Source organism: Cotesia typhae, unplaced genomic scaffold, assembly GCF_013202065.1.
Source record: "Cotesia typhae breed Kobodo isofemale line unplaced genomic scaffold, CoteBio_Ctyphae contig_4, whole genome shotgun sequence".
NCBI classification, from domain to species: Eukaryota; Metazoa; Arthropoda; class Insecta; order Hymenoptera; family Braconidae; genus Cotesia; species Cotesia typhae.
In genome coordinates, this window is record NW_027423748.1 from 4,268,058 (window position 1) to 4,291,056 (window position 22,999).

Sequence of the window (22,999 nt, forward strand, 5' to 3'; positions counted from 1 at the left end):
CTCAACTTTGTTTATAGAGATATAATAGATTATTTATTTATTATTTACTATTAATTGTTATAAAATTATATGGTGTCAATTGAACCAGCAGTCCCGAGGACGATTGAACCATATGAAGAAGCATGGGACAAGCGCGCGCATCTTTATCTGTCAAAGCTTTCAAAAGTTGAACACATCTCGTAATAATAGCCAAAACTACTTTAGAGAACTCCAAAACGTAGAGATTCAAAGAGAACTCGATTTTCGAAACTTGGTTTGAAACGAGTAACTTTTTAATTTTTTAAAATTCTTGATTTTTATAGGGGGAAGCAAAAAAAATAAAATATAATTATTATAACTCTTTCACAGGATATTCTAGAAAGCCTAAAGTATTTTAATATAAGTATAATTTGATAAAATCAAGATAAAGTACTTGAGAATACTTTAAACTTGTTTTAATAAAATTCAAAGGATTGAATCACTCACAGATATTTGATAGCAAAGAGCTTCTTGATATCCATCGGAGTAATTCAATTCGCAACACGAAAGTACAAAGCAAAGCGACTTTTCAATCAGGATTGCCGCTTCAACAGAATCACATTTAGTAAGCCTTTGTCCTTCCATTATGTAGGTACTCTTTTTCTCTACTCAGCTCTATATCTTGTAGTTTTTGTGTTTTCCAAATTCATATAAAAAAAGAAAAAAAAAAAAAAGACTTATCGAATCCCAGACAATCACTATCTTGCTCTTAGGCTGGCTTAGAACTTTATTAACATGCATTAGAACAACACATTTTATGTCGTAATTATTTTTTAAAATTTTAGTTGAGATTCTCGCTAAATGTTTAAGAAATTTTATGTCAACATTTAAATCTTCAACGCTTATTTTAAAAGTTGTATGGACTTATTTGGACTTATCTTTTCGAGTAAAAAAGAGTTTTCAAAAATTAAATTTTTTTTTTTTTTTTTTTTTTTTTGATTGGTTATTATTCAGAGTCGGTTTTAACTGCTGTTGTCATATCGCTGTCTTTAACTGTTGGGAGTGGTACGTTGGGGTCTTTTTGGGTTGTGAAAATCTTAATCTACGCGGCAACGGTCCAATATCAACCAAGATGGTTTCTAAGACCAGCTTGGGATTCGAACCCACGCCTGGCCGGTAAGCCAGTCCGAGTGCTCTATAGGCCTTACGCCTTAAACCACTCGGCTATAATCTCTCTAACATTGACTCGTAATCTTGATTAAATGATTGCATCACTAAAGAAAAAGTTCCCTACATTAATTTACCAATTACAGGAAAGATTTAACATAAATATATCGTGAATCTTCAACAAAATTATTTCTTGTTCCTTAAAATCACTTTATTTAATCTCAAAATTTTATATTAGCATTAGTTTAATACTAAAATATAATATATTAATATATTTATTATTTTTCGATCATAATAAAGCTAATAGAATTTCAATAAATACAGTCAGCAGAAATGTTTTCCGTATACATATCTATATATATTATTATAATAATGATTTTAATTAAATTAATTAAAATTAACCTGATACTTTATCGACAACAGCTTGAGTTAAAACACGCGTTGCAATATTTTTGGCGAAATTCGTCAATTGATCAGTGAAACTAGGCTTTTTTGGTTTTTGAGGTTGCTGAGGATACTGTCCTTGATATGGATTTTGGGGATACTGGCCTGGATATGGATTTTGGGGATACTGGCCTTGATATGGATTTTGGGGATACTGGCCTTGATAAGGATTTTGAGGGTACCCAGATTGTGGATAATTACCCTGAGGATAACCACCTTGAGGGTAGTAACTTCCAGCAGCAGGATACTGAGGAGACTGTCCAGTACTCGCATAACCAGCGTTAACAGCACCCATGTTTTGTTTTCTGGAGGGATCAGCTGGATAACTAGAACCTGATGATGGATAGCTTGGATAACTGGAACCTGACGACGGATAACTGGGAGCTGATGATGGGTAACTTGGGTAACTAGCACCTCCTGATGGTTTAGGTGGATAACTAGCATCTCCTGACGGATTAGACGGATAACCGGAACCGGTAGGATATCCAGAGGGCTTTGATGGCTGATTTGGTAGACTCACTGGCGCAGAAGGGACTGGTGAGTTGTTAGAATGTCCAGGTTCAGGTACACTAGCAGAATTTTGAGGGTAAAGAACGTCCTTACTCTCCTCGTGCGCTGTAAATATATTTTCAAATCTTGTTATAACTCGTTCTTGATAAAATAATGGTAAATTATTTTTGTACCATGCGAGAACATGCTGAGTCCAACGTCGATTTATGTTCACCCTTTTTTGTTATGCCGATGTGAGCGATAGAAAGTAATGACAGACTCATATTCATGAACGTTATAATTTCTACCCATCTAACTAAAGTTTATTATGTACAGTATTAAATTCCAAAGGCTTTTGTTCTTATTTACCTTCAAGAAAATGATTAATAGATGATTAAGTATAATTAAGTGGATGAGAAAGCTACATGCAAGTTCTTATGGAAAGTATAATACAATAGAAATTGGAAAAAATTTTTTGGAGATTAAGAAAATTAATTGTAAACACAATTTTTTTTTTTAGGTATTAAGTAGAATTTGTATTTGATTCATAAAGTACATATTAAGTAGTTAAAATATTAACATTATATTTATTTATGCATCCGCTCCAAACTAAACTTGCACTCACATTTTTTGTATATATCTGTAGTCGGTCATGAATAATTTCTTCTTAGAAGTCACGTTTTATCGAAAATTATATGCAACATATCGGAACTGAAGTTCGCAAAAATTTTCACCTTTTTTTTTTTTCCTAGATAATTCGCCTCGTAACGAACACTACAGCTTAGACTATTAAGTATGGCTTTTTTCAGTATATAAATTTATTATTTTCAGTAGTTAATTCTTTGATTGAAGAAACTTAGCTTTTATTTAAAGTAAAAAAAAAAAAACTATTCTTTCTTATTAAATAAAATCATTTTCACAAACATATTTAAGTAGATAAAAAACAGGATCGATCTTTATATCTATTAGTTAAATTCAATAAAAAAAAACGGAGATTTATTTCCACCATCAAAATTTTTTCTCAAACAAGATTAACCGGTTAAAGCATAAATGCAATGACCCGAAGATTTGCACCCATTCTTGTAAAAAAACGGTTTTACCCGGAAGTTAAAAAGATTAAAGGTCGGGAGTAGATTATTTGCGCAATTTGCCCACGGGGTTTACCAATACATTACTCAGCTTAATTATTTTTTCCTCTTTTAGATCGATGTGCAAATACTTTTTTTTTTTTTTCTAATGAATTTAAAATCTCGTTATTGATATTTCGATGGATATTTAAATTTTTTACTTTTTTTTTTATTTAAATTCCAATAGTATAAATCTGTTATTTTTTTATGTGAAATAGTATTTCTATCAAAAACTAATTAATGTTAACTTGAAATGCGATCAAAGGTAGAGTAAACTTTCTAGGTAGAACGCGAAAACGTCCAAACTCGGTTTCCGTTTGAGTCAGTCGCAATGTGAGTGTTGTGATTGTTCTTGCCCCCATTGTAAGTACTTGGTCTTTGTCCTCGACGTCCTGATCCAGCACCTCTGTTGGTACTGTCGTAATCACGATTCCGTACAGAGTCAGGACTTCCTATAGAGTTACTTGAACGGCCATATCCACCATTTCCACTGTAGAAGGGTCTTGGTGGAGAAGTTGGTACTATAGGCTTAGGCACATTGTACGGATAACGATTACCGTATACTCTGGAAGACGTTCTAGGTGGCGGTGTTGGCGGGATTGGCTGAGGCGCTGCGTAAGGACGTCCACGATCACCATTTCCTCGTCCTCCGACTCCGGGTCTTCGAGGAGCTGTTGATATCGACTTATTTATAATATCTATTGTTGTTAATGTTATAATTATAACTTTTAACTTACAAGTTATGAGTCCAATGCATTCATTTATTATATTTTCTTTTTAGAATCCAAAATAAAAGCTTTTAATTCCTTGATTGTTTGTTTTTATCATAGAATATTTTTTGTAATCGTACATGAAGCGTTGTCTGGGTTAATGATAGGATTCACGTTTGAATACAAGCTTTAAATTCGATGGATGAACTTATTCGAAAGCATCATTCATATAAAAAATTAAAAACAAGCGCAAGTATGTAAAAAATTGTTATTTTGTTAAAAGCATTCATCCGGCTAAAATACTATTTTCCATGTGATAGATTTTATCACACTCGAGTGACATCAATTTGACCATAGATAACTCCTGGATAAGAATTATAGTAAGTCAAAGTTCAATTAAATCGATGATAAACAGCTATACTGGGAAATTATTACGAAAATAAGCAGTAATTTATAAACTATAAATAAAATGTTGACGTATTTATATTAATTACAGCAGTATTCGTGGTAGGAAAAATATTTCATTAATACTATTTCATATCATTATATCAATATTATTAGAAGCAAAACATTTATTTTTAAATATATGTAATGAATAAAAATCTGATATACAACTACTAATTAAAAATATAAAAATATACATAATTGATAATTGTTAATGTTATTTTAATATCAATAAGTCTTGAGTATTCAAAATATTCAATTGTTCAAATTTACCTAAAATTCTGTTTCAATCGAACTTTTTTTTTTATTTACACAACTTTATATAATAAATAATTTAAAACAAAATTTTATCAGAAACGTTTATATCGTTTTATGAAATTAAAATTGTGCAATCGGAACGCAAAAAAAAAACTGTGTTTTTTACTAGATACTTTTTTTCAAGCCTCTTGAATTTGAGGTAGCTCTTTAAAAGGAATGCGGTAAATTGAAAAAATTTCTAACGAATTAAAAGATTATGAAGTTATCGATTATAGATGGGATTCCGGGTAAATATTTTTCAATTAAAATGCAGTTATTATAATTGGAGATTTATTATGTGTATTTCTGTCTAATACTTTTTTTTTCTTGTTATAACACAAATTATGATAGGATGACGAAAAAAAAATTCAATTTTTGAAAAGTTTGAAACTATTTGAAAATTTTGGCACAACCTAGAAAAATTTTTTAACCGAGCTAATTTTTAATAAGGACTCTTAAAATTCGAAAAACTAACTTTTTTTTTCCATAAGAGACTTGAAAATAGCAATCGTTTTTTTCCTATTAAAAATCCTCCCTTTTTCTCTACTTAATCTAAAAACAAAATTATTAAATCAAAAGCCCTGTCGTAGATAATTAAAAGTAAAGATTGTTAAAATTTGTATTTACTTAGTGCTCAGCACTAATTAATTTGAGATGCTCATGACATTAAATGCACTGAAAACGACGCACATAGTTACACACCCAATGTTTAATACTATATAATTTAATTAAGTAGAGTGCGTTGTTCTAATGTTTACATACTCGTAGAAAAAATCTAACAGAATATAAAATAACTGTAAAAAAGTATGTCATAAAAAATATCATAGCACAGAGCAGCTACAACGTTGTCGAGAGCATCACGAAAGGTGTTTTGTAATTAATATGAGTGTCAAAGTAATTAATCCTAAAATTGAAGTGTGTGGTAGACATGATCCCGCTGCACCGCGTAAATATTTTCTGTCATTATAATTGTGAGTGTTGTACTGATGACTCGGATATTGATTGTTTAATCCCGGCTGTTGATAATTCGGATACCCGTTGTTATTTTGCGGATAGTATCCTGGCTGAGGCATGCGGTTTTGGTTTGGGTACGGCGAATAACCAAGATTCGACCCAGGAGCTCCTGAATTTGGAGGAGAGTAATGTCCTCCATTGTTGGTCGATGGGTAAGGTGGATAACCAAGATCTGAGCTGCTTGGCCTTTGATTATATCCAGAGTCATGGTGCTCAGGCGGCGGTGCGTTTGCATTATTAAACGGATGATCCTGATTATAATTGCTGTCAATACGGTGTCCATTTGCTGAAGATCCGCCAGACTCGTATCCTAGAAAATTCATGCCAATGTCCATTTGATTGGATCAACACTCTCGAGATATTTTCATACATTTGCAAGAGCATCTAATGTTTCAATGCTTTTACTAAAGTAGATGTCTACTGTCGATTTTACAAAAACCACACACCATTAATCATAAACAACAAAACGCAAATAAACAACATAAATTTTTAAAACTCTGTTTGTATTTAAATTAAAATAATTTGTTTAACATGTAATGACTTCAACAGTACACGAAGAAAAAAATAGAGATTTTTTTGATTGTTGCAAAAAGAAAATTCTTATGTTGGGAATTTTTACGCCGTCAATATAGAAAAATTGTGAAGATATCTATATAATAATTTATAGGAATTTTATTTTTATAGAATAGAAATTTTTCTGTATTTACACACAGAAAAAAAAAATCTTCTTGAATCAAGTATATAATTTTGAAGAACTTAATCATCTTGATTTAAAGAAATTTTACTTGATTCAAAAATTTTTGTCTTGATTCAAGATAATTACCCTCTTCAAAATTATTTTCTTGGTTTAAGAAATTTTCTCTCGAATCAAGTTAACTTTTTTTTCAGTGCATAGGAAGTTTTAAAACTTAACATAAGAATTCTTATGTTAACATATTACTTGTTTCTATTCATATAAAAATTGAATAATAATAAATTTGCTATTCTTAAATAGATAAAATATTTGGTAGTTTTTTAATTTTCAAAATATCCTGACATAAAAATTTTTCCTGCATTGACATAAGAGGACTTTCTTTGTCAATTTAAGAAAAAAATTTATTTGAACATAGGAAAAATTTTTCGTGAATATTTATAAGCTGCGAAATATTTTATCTATTAAAAAATAGCAAATTTCTAATTATTCTTGTATATGTACGTAGAAAAAATTGCTGTATTAACAAAGAAGTTTTTTCTATATTAACATAGAAAAAATAACTACGTCAAGATAAGAATAATTTCTACATTTTAACATAGTAAACTTTACTATGCTTAGAAATAATTTAATACAGTAAAATTAGCTCAACATAAGAATTTTTTCTATCCAAAAATCCTAAAAATGTTAATTTTTTTCTCCTTGTATGTGTACAAAGGATAATATTTTAGTACTTTTGTAAACGTTAATTGCCATATGTGCTAATGATATAATTCTAAAGTGCTAAATTGTAAAATATAAAAACCCACACATGTATATAACACTTATAATACACAAAAGCCTTTTTATCTACCCATTAAGTACTGCAGAAAATAACGCTTTTTTATACTTTATTATTTTATTACATTATATTTTGAATTATTTATTATATAAAATAATACAGACTAGCTTTTTTGCTGTAAGGGTGAACTAAGTGAGAAAATGGACAGTAATTAACAAGTAGATTACAAATGTAGCCTACATCAAAGACAAAAAGATGCGTGTTGGTGCAGTATGTAAAGACTTCTTTTAAAAAAAAAGATTTTATCCGTGCTACTGAATAACCTTTGATGGAAGATGAAAAGACGTTATAAATTCTATGGTAGACAGAGGTGAATCCCATGCATGCATCGAAGAAAGGAAATTCATGTGCAAAAGCATGCTAAAGATTAAGCTGTTACTGTTACTATAATAAACCTGCTCGGCTAATCTCATCAGGCATTTTTAGCATTAACCACAAAGCTTCATCTATATTAATGGGGACACTGCCACCAGTGTTGCCATCACCTCATAAAATTTTTTTTAGCGTTCAGTGATATTAGTTTTGTGAAACCTTCTGTATTTTTTTGTTTCTCTGTTTATTTTTTTAACAAATTTTTTTTTTCAATCTATGTATTTCAATGGCAAAAAAAATGTATTCCCAGTTGGTTGAAAAGTACCGAGTGCTCATGTATAAGGCGAGGTTGAAAGGAGTGATCGATAAAAGGTGTACAATATGCAAAATTTGATAATACAAGAGCTTCCGTATACATACATGTCGAGAGATATGAAGTGTATATTCATACGGAAAATTGAATGGTCGTTTATTTCACATTTAACAGGAAAAAATTTCAACGATATTATAGATTGAAAGCTCGTTTAAGCTTTTACTGTAATAAGTATTGCCGTGTAACGACGAACGTCATAAGCGGACACGATTGACGGTGTTTCAAAAAATAAAAACATCAAACAGTTTGTTCACGAAACAACAGTGATACGAGTAGATGGAAAATTTTTTTGCGTTTGAAAATAAAAGGAAATTGATTAAAAAAATAGGCATAAGCTCAAAATTTACTGATATTAATATTTGTTTTACTATTTAGTATCTACAATGTGTGCAATAGAAAAAATGACAAGCAAATAGGTGTAATAAAATTGATTGGGGTAGTGTTTGACTTAAAAATATTGGTTAACTTCACGTTAAATAAATTAAACGAAAAAAAAAAAAAAAAATCAACATTGCAGACAAAATAAAAAAAAAATATTGACAGACTTACCACCACCACCAGCTGGTTTATTTGTACACGTTGGGTATGATCCACAGTTACCATTATTACCGCGAGTGCATGGTTCGTCAACAAGTACACACACTTGGTTGCTCGGGCACCCTATATCTGAGCATTTTCTTCCAAATTCTAAAAAAAAAAAAAAAAAAAAAAAAAACATAAGTTTTGATCCAACGATTTTTTAGAAAAATTATTTGTTTTATTAAAAGAACAATTGCACGAATTTTTTGTTTTTCTTCGACACCTATTTTTTGTTAATTCAATAAGGATCAATTCTGTAATATTTAAATTATCTTTTGTTATAATAGAAAAAGGAAATAATCCAAAATAATGAAAAATTTTAATAAATTCAAATATGCATGCGTTAAGCCCGCATGTCATATCCAAATTATTCAAATTAACGCTCATTGTATACATAGCTTTTTATTAAAAACCTCGATATGATTTTTGGTTTTTCAGTTAAGAAATAAAAACAATAACAATAAATATTCTACTTAAAAAATTAACTTTCTTCACAATTCATTTTTAGTGTTTGTTTAAATGTCCTCACGCGTTGTGACAGTTTTATTATTTATATATAATAGAAACGCATGCACACATGAATGAAATAAAAACCCTGTTCATAAAAATATCTGACCTAACGTTTCCTGATGGGTAGAAATTAAGAGGAAATGATAGTAAAAATCTTTTATTTATAATGAAACGAATATTGATTGAGCTATGATTTTCCAATCAGCTGTGCGCATTGATTGATCATTTATAACGAATAAAAAAAAGGATCAGGCTTATTAATAGTATTCTTCGAACGTTACAGTGTTAACACAAACATTTTAATTTAGAAAATTTTGCTAAGTTTTTTTTTTGTTTTTATTAAATCTATACTCTTCTATATATATATATATATATATATATATATATATATATATATATATATATATATATATATATATATATATATATATATATATATATATATATATATATATATATATATATAGGAGACTTTCTACAGATATAGTCACTCATCACGATATCTCTGGAACTATAAGACCTAGAGACTTGAAATTTGGCAGGAGTGTTCCTTTCACCGAGTAGAGGTCAGCTAAGAACGGATTTTACGAAATTCTACCCACAAGGGGGGTTGCGAGGGCGTTAATAATGAAAAATCCCCGTTTTTAAACTATAGCTCCTATCGACTTCAAATTTGGTAGGAATTTTCTGTAAGAGATGTAGAAATAATCTATCAATGAATTTTACGATATCTCACCCCACAGAGGGTTGCGGGGGTAGGTATTAACAATGAAAATGTTCAATTTCCAAGCTATAGCTCCTATAGACTCCAAATTTAATAGAAGTCGTCTAGATGTAATACAAAAATGATCTAAGAACAGATTTTACATCGAATCACCTCCAATAAAGATCGCAGGGGTGGGTGTTAACAATAAAATATTTTAACTTTTAAAATATAGCTTCAAAAAACTGCAAATTTGGTAAGGATCTTTTATTTGTCATGTAGAGATCATCTCAATACAGATTTCAATAAATTCTACTTCCGATTCGATGTGGAACCTGTGCAAGTCAAAATAATACTCCAATTGAATTTCAAGTCTAGATCTAAAACTACAATTCTATAAAATGTCCAGCGGAGCGGGCGGGTAACAGCTAGTATTTTGATGAAATTCTTCATTATTAAACTGTCAAATATGTAAAACATGTTCACTAATGTTGTATTTTTTGTGTTATGTATTTTTTCATCACATCTCTACCGAAAGTTTAAACTTTCTGCCCAGTTTTGCGGAAAAAAGGTGCGACTTTTACCTTATGAAATAATATATATAAACAAATGAACAGCTTGACTTTTGTACGAACCTTCCCTCAAAATGAAAAGCACGAAGTCCAAACTTTTGGTTACAGATATGATGAAAAATAGTATACACGCCAGCGAGAAAAGTAGGATATCCCAATCTGCGTGTTTTTCACCCTCTCCCGCGGCTCGGGAGACAATTTTGCATGCGGATTAGAATGTCCTACTTTCCTCTCTCAGCGCGTAATATACTAAATTATATTAAAAATTGAATCTGGGTTTCGTACTCTTTTAAATAATGCAGGAGCGCTCGACTGTTTTATTGCCACCTATTTATTTAAATTAAATTTTGCAGTAGATCAATGTCCATTTAAATTACTAATAAAATAATCTCACTAAAATTTTTAACTATAAAATAAGCCAATTATCATGATGATTGACCATACATCAAAAGTGATAGACATACGCATTTAATATGAATGAAATTGCAAGTGAGCGAGTTAATAATAAACTAATATAATTATATAAATTATACATTAAATATTCCGTATATAATATTGTAATAATGTACAATTACAGTGAAATGAATGAAACTTCAAAAGAAGAAATTACAATCGTGTGTACTCTAAGCTAAAACATAGACACAATGAGGATTCGAGTACATTTTACTCTTGAAAAGCTAATAGCTTTCCATGCTTTTAGTTTTTCTGTTTCTGTTCTCTTTAACAGTTAAGTCAAAAGAAAAAGGATTATTCTATTCTTTCATACAGAATCTCGTTTAAAAGAACGTCGCATCAGTTGAATTTTTATTTATATGCATACATAGTATGCTGTAGTACACTGTTTATTTTTACTTGTATAGCATTTTTTATCGCATTATAAATATAAAAAAATATATATACGTCAATGTCAGTAGCTTGTCATTTATCGATCGTACTATTTATTGTTCATTAAAGTGTAAAACCTGACGTTAACTTGATCGTCACTTTTCAATGATTCTACAAGCAAGTCGTAACCTCGTCAGCGTCGACTAATGGTAATTCAATTTCGATACTTGCGGTAAAGCTCAACTATCGTCGATGTCTAGCCTTTCAACCATTTTTCTGTACCAGTAGCTTCATTTCTTCTCTAGTTCTCGATTTTTAGTTCAAATAGATTCTGCAAAGCATTTTGATGCTATTTATTATTTATAAAAAACACTTTAATTTCTTTAATTATTTAGAATTTATTTTAAATACAGTGTTTGTGATCATTTATTATGAATGGTATTAAATGAATAATGATTAACTAAAGAGTTTACAACTGTTTAAATTTTATATAAATAATTGATTAATGTTTTACTTTGTCGAATGTGCTTTTCATATTCAATTTGATAACAAAAAAATAAAATAAAATATCTATCAGGTAAAATATCTAATGTCAAAGTAAAACGTATTCAATCTTACTTTAAATAAATAAAAATTTATTTATTAGTTAAAAGAAGTGTTTCTCGTCAAAATACAAACAATTTTAAATCTATTAATGCGTAAAAAAAATCATACATGATTACATATTTATATTTTTAATATATTTATAAGGTTTTAAAGATATGCTATAGAAGCAGGCCCCTTAATATTAATTTTCGAAAATCTGTTCAAGTTTTGGTCCTATTTTTTATGGTATTCAAGCACTGGGGAATCTATCTTATATGAAATATTAATAATATTTTTAATATGTCGAATCACGGGAATTTTAAAACGATGAATATTTATTTCATTCGGTAACACTCGATAACATAGACTGTCATACTAACTATCGAACCCCAATAAATCTTATAAATACTCTAAAAAAAAAACAAAAAAAAAAAAATAGATAAAACTCAGAGTATTTATAATTTTAAATTTTTTCTACGAAAAACCATGGTAAATTCTTGCAAGAAATTTATAGTTGTCTATGATATCACCCTTTAATTTTCTTTACGATTATTGGATGTTCAATTATTTTGTCGTCGATTTAAATTTTGTGGAACTAAATTACATGCCTTTTAAGAAGATTGTGCTTAATAAAAATAAAATACATAAAGTGCACTTTCATTATTTGTAGTATTTGTTATGTAAAACATTTTTTTTTATAACTTTTATCTTTTCTATATAATATTAAAGACCGTCATAATTTTTCGTTGTCCGTAGACCAGATAAGAAAATAACTAGAGTTCATGTCCCTTACTTAGATGCTCAGTCTGAGACCTCAATGCATTTAAGATTATAAAACCGGAACAAACAAATAAATGGAGTTTAAACATTAGGAAAAATATCCAGAGAGTTCAAAGGTATTTCTTAAATACATTGTGGCACTCGAACTCAGACTGGGAAATTTTTATCATTATATTCTCATTACTGTCCAAATATTAGGCGTAGAAGATAAAATAGTATGAGTCAAAAAAAAAAAATAATTTTATGATAATAAACAAAATTTTTTTAACAATCTTTTACAATAAATTTAGTTAGATAATGTCTTGAGAATAATAAATAATTCAAAGTAAAAATAATAAATAAAAATTTCAAATTGAACAATTAATAAATGTTAAAAACCAAAAGTAAATAAATTAAAAGTTACAAATTAATTATTAAAAAGAGTTGACTAATTGTTTATTAAAATTTTTATCGACCACAAAAAAAAATCATCCGATTATTGATAAAATCGTTCGAAGAAATTGTTTAAATATTAAATTAATTTAAGAAATGTTAATATTTAAAAATTTTCATATGTTAAACAACAAGTAACATTAAGATCTCTGTGTGCATTTGTGTGTGTATAGATGCGCCTATACGTTAACATAAGTGTACCAGTAAGTGTATCGTTGTACAATGTGTAGGAGATAAAAGCATACAAGTATAATAGATAACTTGTGATCTATACTTGTACATCAATATACGGGGAAACCGCCACCGCAGCATTTTTCCGACACATCCGAAGAGAGGGTAAGAGCCCCCGAGCCTCCGGTAATAATTGGTTATTCTATTCTCCCTCCAATTGACAACAGAGGGCCCGTAAAAATCTCGGACCCGGGAAACTGCTGGGTGTTCGCTCTCTTCGTGCTTTGACCTATCTAGTGTTAACATCATATAGTTTAAATCTCAATAGACTACGAATAATTCTGTTTCTTTAAATACAACCAATTGTAAAATAAAGTAAAGTTGTGAAGTGAATTAAATTAACAAAAGGTAAAAGAACAAGATTCACCAATTGTACCAGGTAAAATTTAAAATTATTAATTTGTAAATTTTAACATTTTGAAACCGCATTGTATGAAAGAAATTATTAGATTTCGCCTTTTTGTATTATTTGTAATGAATTTGTAATTTAACTAATTTTTAGTTTAAATAATATACTTATTAAATTTTTCTAACGAACTATTTATTCAACCAAACCTATCATTCTCAATAAATTAAAACTCGGAAGTTCCCGGTCTATTAGCCTAACACGCTAGGACCAAATACTGAAACTTTTAATTATTTCGAATGTAAAATTAATTAATTATCATAAATTAAATAATTTTTACATAACATATTCTAATGAATTCTGTAAATAATTTAAATTTATTTTCTAACTATAAAAATTAATTTGTACAAAGCGTACAACTCGCTGAGAGAACGAAGAGTCAATATTTGAAATTTAATCTTTTAGACATATTAAAGATTAAAATATATTGATGCCAAAATTGTTGAAATTATTCGTAGAAAATTTTTTTTCATTGTGCGTTTCTATACATTAAAGACGACTATATCCTGATGAAGAAATTTTCTTGAATAAGGGAAAAGTTTTTGAACCAACACAGAAAAAACAGCTCTGTAAAATTTATAGAAAAGTCTGCGGTTTACCGGATTTTATTTGTAAATCGACTCGCGTGAAATTTACAGAACTTATATTAATTTTATATGGTGATTTCTAAGAATCTAAGTCTGTAAATTTAATAGATTGGTTCTGTAATTATTACAGAAGTTACCCGGTAATTATCACAATTCTGTAATTATTATTAAAAATCTAACGTAAAGAATTAAAACTGCTATTCAGGCCAGCATGACTGCAAATTTATTAATATGGTTTATAATTAACTATTTTTTAAAAAATACGATTATTATGGTATTAAAATTTTTTTACTCAATTTTTTGTTTCCTGGTGATTTTTCTCAATTTCAACTATTTTATCAAATCTTAATCGATTCCCGAGTCGAAATCTCCAACGTTTTTCCAACGTTTCCAACGTCTCAAACGCGATTCCAACGTTTGAGACGTTGGAAACGTTGGAAAAACGTTGGAGATTTCGACTCGAGTTAATACTTAAGAATTTTAAAACAGGTTATCTTAGGAAATATTCTTGAATTAAATAAAATTGACTTAAACCAAGAAAAATTTCTTAGTTTAACAATTTCTACTTGATTCAAAACGATTTTCGTTTTTTCTCCATTTTTTTTTTTTTTGTGTATCAAGATAATTTGTATATCATTGGAAATCACAGTATTTGATTGGTTTGAAATTTCACGCTATAAATTTACACCCATCCTATTTCAAGCTAAATTCTCTTCACTATTTGTTTTTTTATTATATAATCCGATAACGAATAGCTTGTTTGTAGAATCATTTTATAACACGCGTAATTTGTTTTGATTGTATTTTAATATTGTGATTCTTGATCGTCTATAGATGAGGTACTTTATACAATGATAAGTCAAACTTTGTTGTGTAATTACTAATTACTGGCATTGTAATAGAATTTATTCATAATTCTGTAATTTTTCAAGCAATTTGTGTTTAATCTTAACTCCCTTATAGAAAAAAAATACATGAAACATGTAAGCAAAGATATAACAAATTTATTTATACCATATATATCTGGTCCAATTTACATTTTCATTTATGTTTGCATGTATGTTTTCTTATACATTTTTTGTCATATCAACTTCTCTCTCTCTCTCTCTCTCTCTCTCTCTCTCTCTCTCTCTCTCTCTCTCTCTCTCTCTCTCTCTCTCTCTATATATATATATATATATATATATATATATATATATATATATATATATATATATATATATATATATCTGTCTCTACATATTTCTACACGACTATTAAAAACGCTATAGATGAGTCGAATTATCTTTTTACCCTTCGTTGGTACCCAGCCTATAGAGGCTCGCTATAGTGTGAGCGAGAAACTAAAAAAGACGCGACTGTCGAAGGGTCAATTGTTAAAAAAATATTAAAAAATTACATGAAATTTACAAAAATATCCTATTAACGAAATAATTAAAAAATATTACTTAATATTATATCATTAGTACTGTATGTTTTAACATAATTCTTATGCTTTTCAATTAAATAATAGTATATTACACTACAAGGGCAGAAAGTTGAGGTTCCTGCACTGTGCACCATGATGCCCGAGGCGAAACATCAATTCACAAAAAAAAAGCAAATGTAATCATTTTTAAAATAGAATATAGTCTTATGACAAGATCTATATTTTTATTTATAAGTAAAACCATGAATATTGTTTATAAATAAATACTCAATTATCGGTCATCAAATTATCATACGGATATATTAATTTGAGTGTGAATGTTGTAAACATGGAATTTGAAAATTGAAAAATAAATAATTTTTTTCAAAATAATTAAATTAAGAATATATTTTTGACACACTTGAAGTGAAGGCACACGTTCAACACTATGAATACATTCTCATCAAGACCTCGTATTACATCCGGACTCGCTTCGCTCGGCCGGATAACTAACTCCGTCTTGATAAGAATGCGCCCATAGTCTCAAGCTTGTGACGTCACTTTAATCCGTCAAAATCTCTACCTTTGCGCATATGTATCAAAAATAACTATTGTTTGAGGAGGTCGTGTCGTAATATTCGAAGTATTATCAATTATTACTCTTAACAATTTACCTTTAATGACTTGTTTGAGTATTCTATCATCTATTCTATTGTTTTATCTTCCTTTTAAATATTGCTGTTAATAAAATTATAATTAGGTTTAATGAAATCGACAATTAAAAACTTTATTTTCATGGCCTATTATATCACTTCTAAGTAAAGAGTTTAATTGCAAAACAATTATGCAACAGGTGATCATAACGCGCTGAAAATACGGTTATTTATTTATATTGTAGCGTATAATATATATAATATAAATGTATTTAACAGTGATTATTGATCATATTATATACAGACAGCAAATACTCTATTCCGTATAATTGAAGATATCCCATAAAATTTCGATTTAACGATAAAAAATGTCATATTTTGGAAGTTTATTGCAATATAGCGGTGTCACGAAGACATTTCAATAGGATGAAAAAAGGTTGAAGTAGTAAAGAAAGTAAGAAAATACGTTAATCAAAAGCAAAAGAGAAGAGCCGTTGAATCGAGAATTTATTCCCCTAAAGTACTAAAACGTAAGAGAGTAGAGTAATAGAACGACTCTAAGAATGAAACTCAAGTCCAAGAGCATTCATTCGGCAGAAATGAAGTGACCACGATAGTCTTTATTGTACTAAAATGTAACTGTTACTCCGTAAACCCATTGATGTAAAATAAAACAGTACTTACTTGAATACGCGACCGTATTTGCAACACCTATACACAGAAATATTGCCACAAATATGCCATTCCGTGGAATTATCTCCATTATCTGAAATAAAAGTATAATAAATTATAGCAACAATTTTGGTAGAATAGCTTAAGAACATTTTCATTGAGGCTTAAGAAACGAAATAAAAATTTATTTGTACGTTAACAATAAAATAATTAAAATCATTTTTATCTATATATATATAGGAAACTTTCTATAGATATAGTCACTCATCACGATATCTCTGGAACTATTAGACCTAGAGACTTGAAATTTGGCAGGAATATTCCTGTCACCGAGTAGAGGTCAGCTAAGAACGGATTTTATGAAATTCTACCCACAAGGGGGGTTGCGAGGGCGTTAACAATGAAAAATCCCCGTTTTTTAAACTGTAGCTCCTATCGACCAAATTTGGTAGGAATCTCCTGTAGGAGATGTTGAAATAATCTATCAATGAATTTTATGATATCTCACCCCACAGAGGGTTGCGGGGGTAGGTATTAACAATGAAAATTTTTAATTTTCAAGCTATAGCTCCTATAGACTCCAAATTTAATAGAAGTCGTCTACATGTGATACAAAAATGATCTAAGAACGGATTTTACACCGAATCATCTCCAATAAAGATTGCGGGGGTGGGTGTTAACAATAAAAAATCTTAATCTTTAAAATATAGATTCAAAAAGCTGCAAATTTGGTAAGGATCTTTTATTTGTCATATAGAGATCATCTCAATACGGATTTAAATAAATTCTACTTCTGATTCGATGGAACGTGGAACCTGTGCAAGACAAAATAATACTCCAATTGAATTTCAAGTCTAGATCTAAAATTACAATTCTATAAAGTGCCCAGCGGAGTGGGCGGGTAACAGCTAGTGAAATTATAAAGCCATTTTGGAGCACACATCTTATGTTGAGTAAGAATGAAATACTTTTTTTAATTATTTAACTGATCATAATAGATATGAGTGATCATATTTGATGTTGGTAAAGGATATATTTTTCCCTGAGTTTTTTAAAGATATCAAAAATTCCAATTGATTTACTTTATTGTTTCTGAAAAATTAAATTTTTAATTTGTTCCTTATACAAACAAATAGTTAAGTTTGAGTTTCGATAAGGTTAGAGAACTTTCTACGTTACCGCCCAAGTGCCATAAAATATTCAATACCAACCTTACTACCCTTCTATATCCGTACGAGTAAGGTAAAATACCCAGTTACTGACACTGGCCTAGTTGTTCGACACTTGCAATTTTATTTCAATTAAAAAAATGAAATGTTCTTAAAAAACAAATTATCTTAAAATTTATAATTCAAAAATTATTTTAACTCATTGTAGTTGGCTTTTTTTTTTTAATTAAAATAAAATTGCAAATATCAATAACTGGGTCTTTTACCTTATAAAGGAAACTTAAAATTTCTTTTTCCGAGAATGGTGCTTAAAATCAATTCAAAATTTCAGACCCGTGCAGTTTACTTATTCGAGAAAATTTTATTTAGCAGAAAATCAGTTCTTTAAATCCAAAAATTTCTTCTCCTGACTTTAATATTTTTTACTTGAGATTTTCTTTCTTCAATGAATAAATTTATAGTTTTTAAAAATATATATTTAAGAGGAGCCGGTATATATCAAATGATGAGCTTTTAAGTTGAGGGAAAGTTTTCTTGAGAAATATTATGCATCGTGTAAAAAATTCTTCATCAAACATATTTGCACGGAGAATTTTATGCTTCAAGTCCGAGAGCCTTTATATATATATTACAAAGGAATTTTTTGACGTAAAATAACAGACATTTTTTAATAATAACAGAAATAGAAATTCTTCTTTTTTTCATGTAAATAATTTTTTTCTAAATCTCATTTTATTTTAAGTGGAAAAAAATTCCCTCCGATTCCTTATATACAAATATTAATTGATTAATGTTGTATTTCATTGATGCTATCAGATTATTAAATCAAATTTTTAATTAAATAATATCAATACTTAAATTTCAGTCTTAAAAGTATTAAAAAACTATGCCCGTTAATTAAATTAAGAATTGAATCAATGCATGATTTCTAACTAAAATTTTACGACTGTATGAATTTAAATAAAAATAAAAATCACAAATATTTTTAATTCGAAATAAAAATCAATCATATTTTTTAATTTGTTTTTCAGCCTTGAAAACTTACTCCAAGCTGAAAATTCTTTATTTATTTATACTTAATTTAAATTATAAATCTGATTGGTACCAAACCATATCGCAATGACTAATTGAATGTTATTTAGTAAATGAAAAATGGGTCAGCAATTAAATAAAACCAACAATTGCGTCATGTACATAAAACTGTGTGCTTTATCCGAAGAAAAACAACAAATTAAATGAGATTGGAGGTTTTACTGCGTCAGGAAATATATTTTACCTCTCTTTCGGTTTGTAGCCTGAAGAAATTACGCACCAGCTTGCACATTTATTCCCATAACAATAATTTTGTCAATTTCGTATATCGAAATATCTACACAACACAATTATGATATGTCAATTGGTTGAGTAATAACCTAACAAATTAAGTTATAAAATAATATTTAAGAAATACTTTCCCCTCATAAGTATTTAATTCTCATACGTTTTTATTAATTACATCTTATATTATATGTAAGGAAATATTTCGTTTAATTAGCGGTGGTGGTGACTGACAATTACAGAAATACAATTGTTTTAAAAGGCAACATAACTATAAATGCACAGGGTATTCGTTTTCTATAACAGGAATCTCTATTTTTTTATTAGACAACAAAAAACAGTTTATCTGAGTTTCTATTTCTTAATTAATAGGATATTGAAATTAGCAGAAGTTGGATAATTATTAAGATTTTTATAAAAATAAATTATGACATGAAAATTTTTAAATAAATTCCACCTGTAGAAATAAGGTAAAACTATGAATTCAATTTAATTAGCATTATAATTAGTTAAAGAAAACATTAACCAAATTATTTGGAATAATTAAGTTTATTACACCTAATTATTAGATTTATAAATCTATAAATGTAACTCGTGTTGTTTCTTCCACTAAAATACATCATTTATCACTTGAGATTGCAGTGACGCAAGTAATATCTATTAATTTAGCTAATTTTATACATCAAAACTCTATTAATTGAAATCGCGAATATTTAAACTTTTAGACAATAATAAAAGAAAATTAAAGTGATTTAAACTAAAATTGGAGCATATTAGATAAAACGTTTTAGTTAGTATGATTAAATAATTGACCGGACTCATATTATATCATTCATAATACATTACATATCTATGTTATGATTTATGAAGATAGATAAATTTAGAAATGTAATTTGTTTGTTGTTGTCTCCGGAATTTTTTTGTGTGTGTACAAATTTCAATAATAATCATCACTGTTATTAAACTAAAAACGAATTCAATTACTGGTACTAAATTGTTTTTAGGTCAAGATCGAAAAATTCAATAAATTTTTTTTACACTAAAATCTGATGGAGCTACGGAAATAAAAAACGTTATGAATCATAAGTATTTGAGGAAAAACTGCAACCGTTTTTTTTTTCTTCACAACAAATTATTGTTCATTTTACTCATACAGGAAATAAAAAATTTATAAATAACTTATTTTTGAAACAAATAATAACGTTTAAAAATAAAGTTGTATATAATTTGAATTTATCATTAAAAAGTGAACATATTACAAGAAATTACGAAATGGTGTCGTAAAATTAAGAAATATGATATTTGTGATTCGAATAATAAAGTAGTAATTATAAACAATTTAATATCATGATTTAAACATTTTTTATAAATTTTTGAAAAATTTTTGGATTTTTACTTTTGATCGACAATTTGAAAGAATTAAGATAATTTTTTAATATTTTCGTAATTGTAAAATTTTTAGAAGTTTATATAAATCAAATAATGAAAACTAAAACAAAAAATTGGTATTACGAATTTTTATTTATAATAACTAGAATTCAAATTTGCGCGCGCGAGCGCGCGCCTGAATATACAGTTTGCATATATTTTCATGCTTATGATATATTCGACCAATCACGTTACGAATAGTTTGATGCCACATACATTTCATCTCAATTTTATTATGGGATTTTATATTCGATGCACAACATAAAAAAATCTTAAAATAACTTTTCAAAAATTCAGAAAAATTGTTTATATTGTGATGTCCCAACACTTTAATTTTTTATAATCTCTAAGAGAAAAAGAATAGTATTACTCTAAAAATTGATTACTAAAAAATGTTAATTAAATAAATAAACACATCACATGTTTTTGATTTTTAAACTATAAAAAATTTCAACCTGTGTAAAATTTTATTATAAGAATCAGAAATTTGCCGTGAAGAATAAATTATAAAACAAATTATCTATGAAACAACATAAATACCAAAAATAAACTCGAATATATATTCAGATATGATCAAAAATTTTTTTAATTTATTTTTTATTTAGTATCTTGTCAAAAAGATTGACCTAATAATAAAAGCGCACAGCGTCAATTTATTCCCTTCTACACATGATTATTTAAGCAAGAAAAACTTTAGCAAATGGAAAAAGTTTGAAATGGATATTTAAAAATTTTTATAAATATATGAGGACTATACAAATTTAATAAATAATAAAATAGCAAATATGATAAAATAGCCATGAGATCTTTCTACTAAAGATTTGTAGATAGTTGGATACTTTTTACGCAGAACACGTCATCGAATATATGATTCATAACACACATATCCGTGTAAACTGTATCAATCATATTATCCTCTAGATCAATGAAAACGACGCAGAATAATACTGTGCATATATCAGGAGGCACAAAGACGCGACAGTACTGTCAGTGATCACTGGAGCATGATGCATAATCGATTGAATGTCTAATTAGAAGTTGGTAAGATTGATTAATGCCCTAAAGTAACTTAGTGTGAGAGATAACCGGATGTCTATCTTCTACAAATTCTACCTTTGATGTCAACCAATTGATTATCAACGCGTAAAATTTCGTCTTCAGGTCTTCTGCTGACATCTTCCTACCTAGCAAGTTACGTACTAATTAATTTCAAGTGTAAAGTTAGATTAACGAACTATACGAGAAGAAAACTGAGACTATTTCTGACGTGTACTAGTGTGCATAGTATGCTATAGAAAATACAGTATGTTGCGAAAATATTGTTATACTTACTAAACAGTATTAGTGTACGTTAGTTAATCCTATAACGATCTATGTCACTGAAAAGTTACTGCAACACTGGATGAACAAGTGTAGTGTATAACTAAACGTATAACGTAGTGAAATTCTGGTCGGGCTACTCAAGTTATACTCTGTTCTACTATACAGTATCTGTAAGCTGATGCCAACTACATATAAGAGGAGAGGGAAGGTCATCTCTTGAAGGCCATGAGTTAAACAGAGAAAGAAAATCCCGCCAACGATATCAAAACGAAGAAAGATTAATATAGATCAAACGAGAAGGAAAGAGAAAGATAGATCTCTAAGAAATAGAGACGATGAATAAATGAATAAAGGGGTAGGGAGTTTAGTCATGGAGACAACGCATAGAAAACATTACCTCCATAATAGCCTCGCCTACTATACCGAATAGATTAAATTAAAATCATATCATATCTCACGTGGACAAAAACGTAAATGATTACTTGTCGACACATTATGGGAAATTTTTTTTTATGGTGAAAAAAACCTATAATCTATGAATTTTTTTAAAGATAGCTTTATTTTTACAAAAAAATATGTACAGTTTTAAATAAGTTTAAAAATAACACAAAAAGAAACTTGACAAAATGATACACACTACTAGGAAGTAAATCTCACCAATTACCTAGAAATTAAAATTAGACATTTTTGATACGTGAATATTGTTAATTTATAACAGTCACTGTTAATATAAATATTTTAAAACTATTAAATGTACAAAATAACTATGGTATAGAAAAATACATCTGATATTTAATATTTAAAACAATTTTATCTTATTATTGTGGTTAGTAGGTGGTTAGGAAATAGATTATACTTCATTAATGTATTTATATGTAACAAAAAATAAGAGTAATCGGAAATAAATTATAGTGAGAGTATTTTTTTTTAAAAATGTTTAATAATATTACGA

General features: G+C 28.3%; 1 protein-coding gene across 1 annotated transcript; it reads right to left on the reverse strand.

Moving 5' to 3' along the window:
- Positions 1-1,384: 1,384 nt before the first annotated feature.
- LOC141526952 (uncharacterized) lies at positions 1,385-22,723 on the reverse strand. Its single transcript, XM_074242122.1, has 4 exons — positions 22,057-22,723; positions 16,823-16,904; positions 8,417-8,554; positions 1,385-2,184 (listed from the first exon to the last, which is right to left on the reverse strand). The coding sequence occupies exons 2-4, from the start codon at positions 16,899-16,901 to the stop codon at positions 1,523-1,525; spliced, it is 879 nt and encodes a 292-aa protein (XP_074098223.1). The 5' UTR covers positions 16,902-16,904; positions 22,057-22,723; the 3' UTR covers positions 1,385-1,522.
- Positions 22,724-22,999: the final 276 nt, after the last annotated feature.

Bases quoted from the DNA above. Each gene is read 5' to 3' on its own strand.
- LOC141526952 (XM_074242122.1), bottom strand. From the start codon at position 16,901: ATGGAGATAATTCCACGGAATGGCATATTTGTGGCAATATTTCTGTGT. The intron at 8,555-16,822 runs GTAAGTACTGTT...TTTTTTTTTTAG, and splicing joins AAATACGGTCGCGTATTCAA to AATTTGGAAGAAAATGCTCA. The intron at 2,185-8,416 runs GTAAGTCTGTCA...ATATATTTACAG, and splicing joins TAAACCAGCTGGTGGTGGTG to CGCACGAGGAGAGTAAGGAC.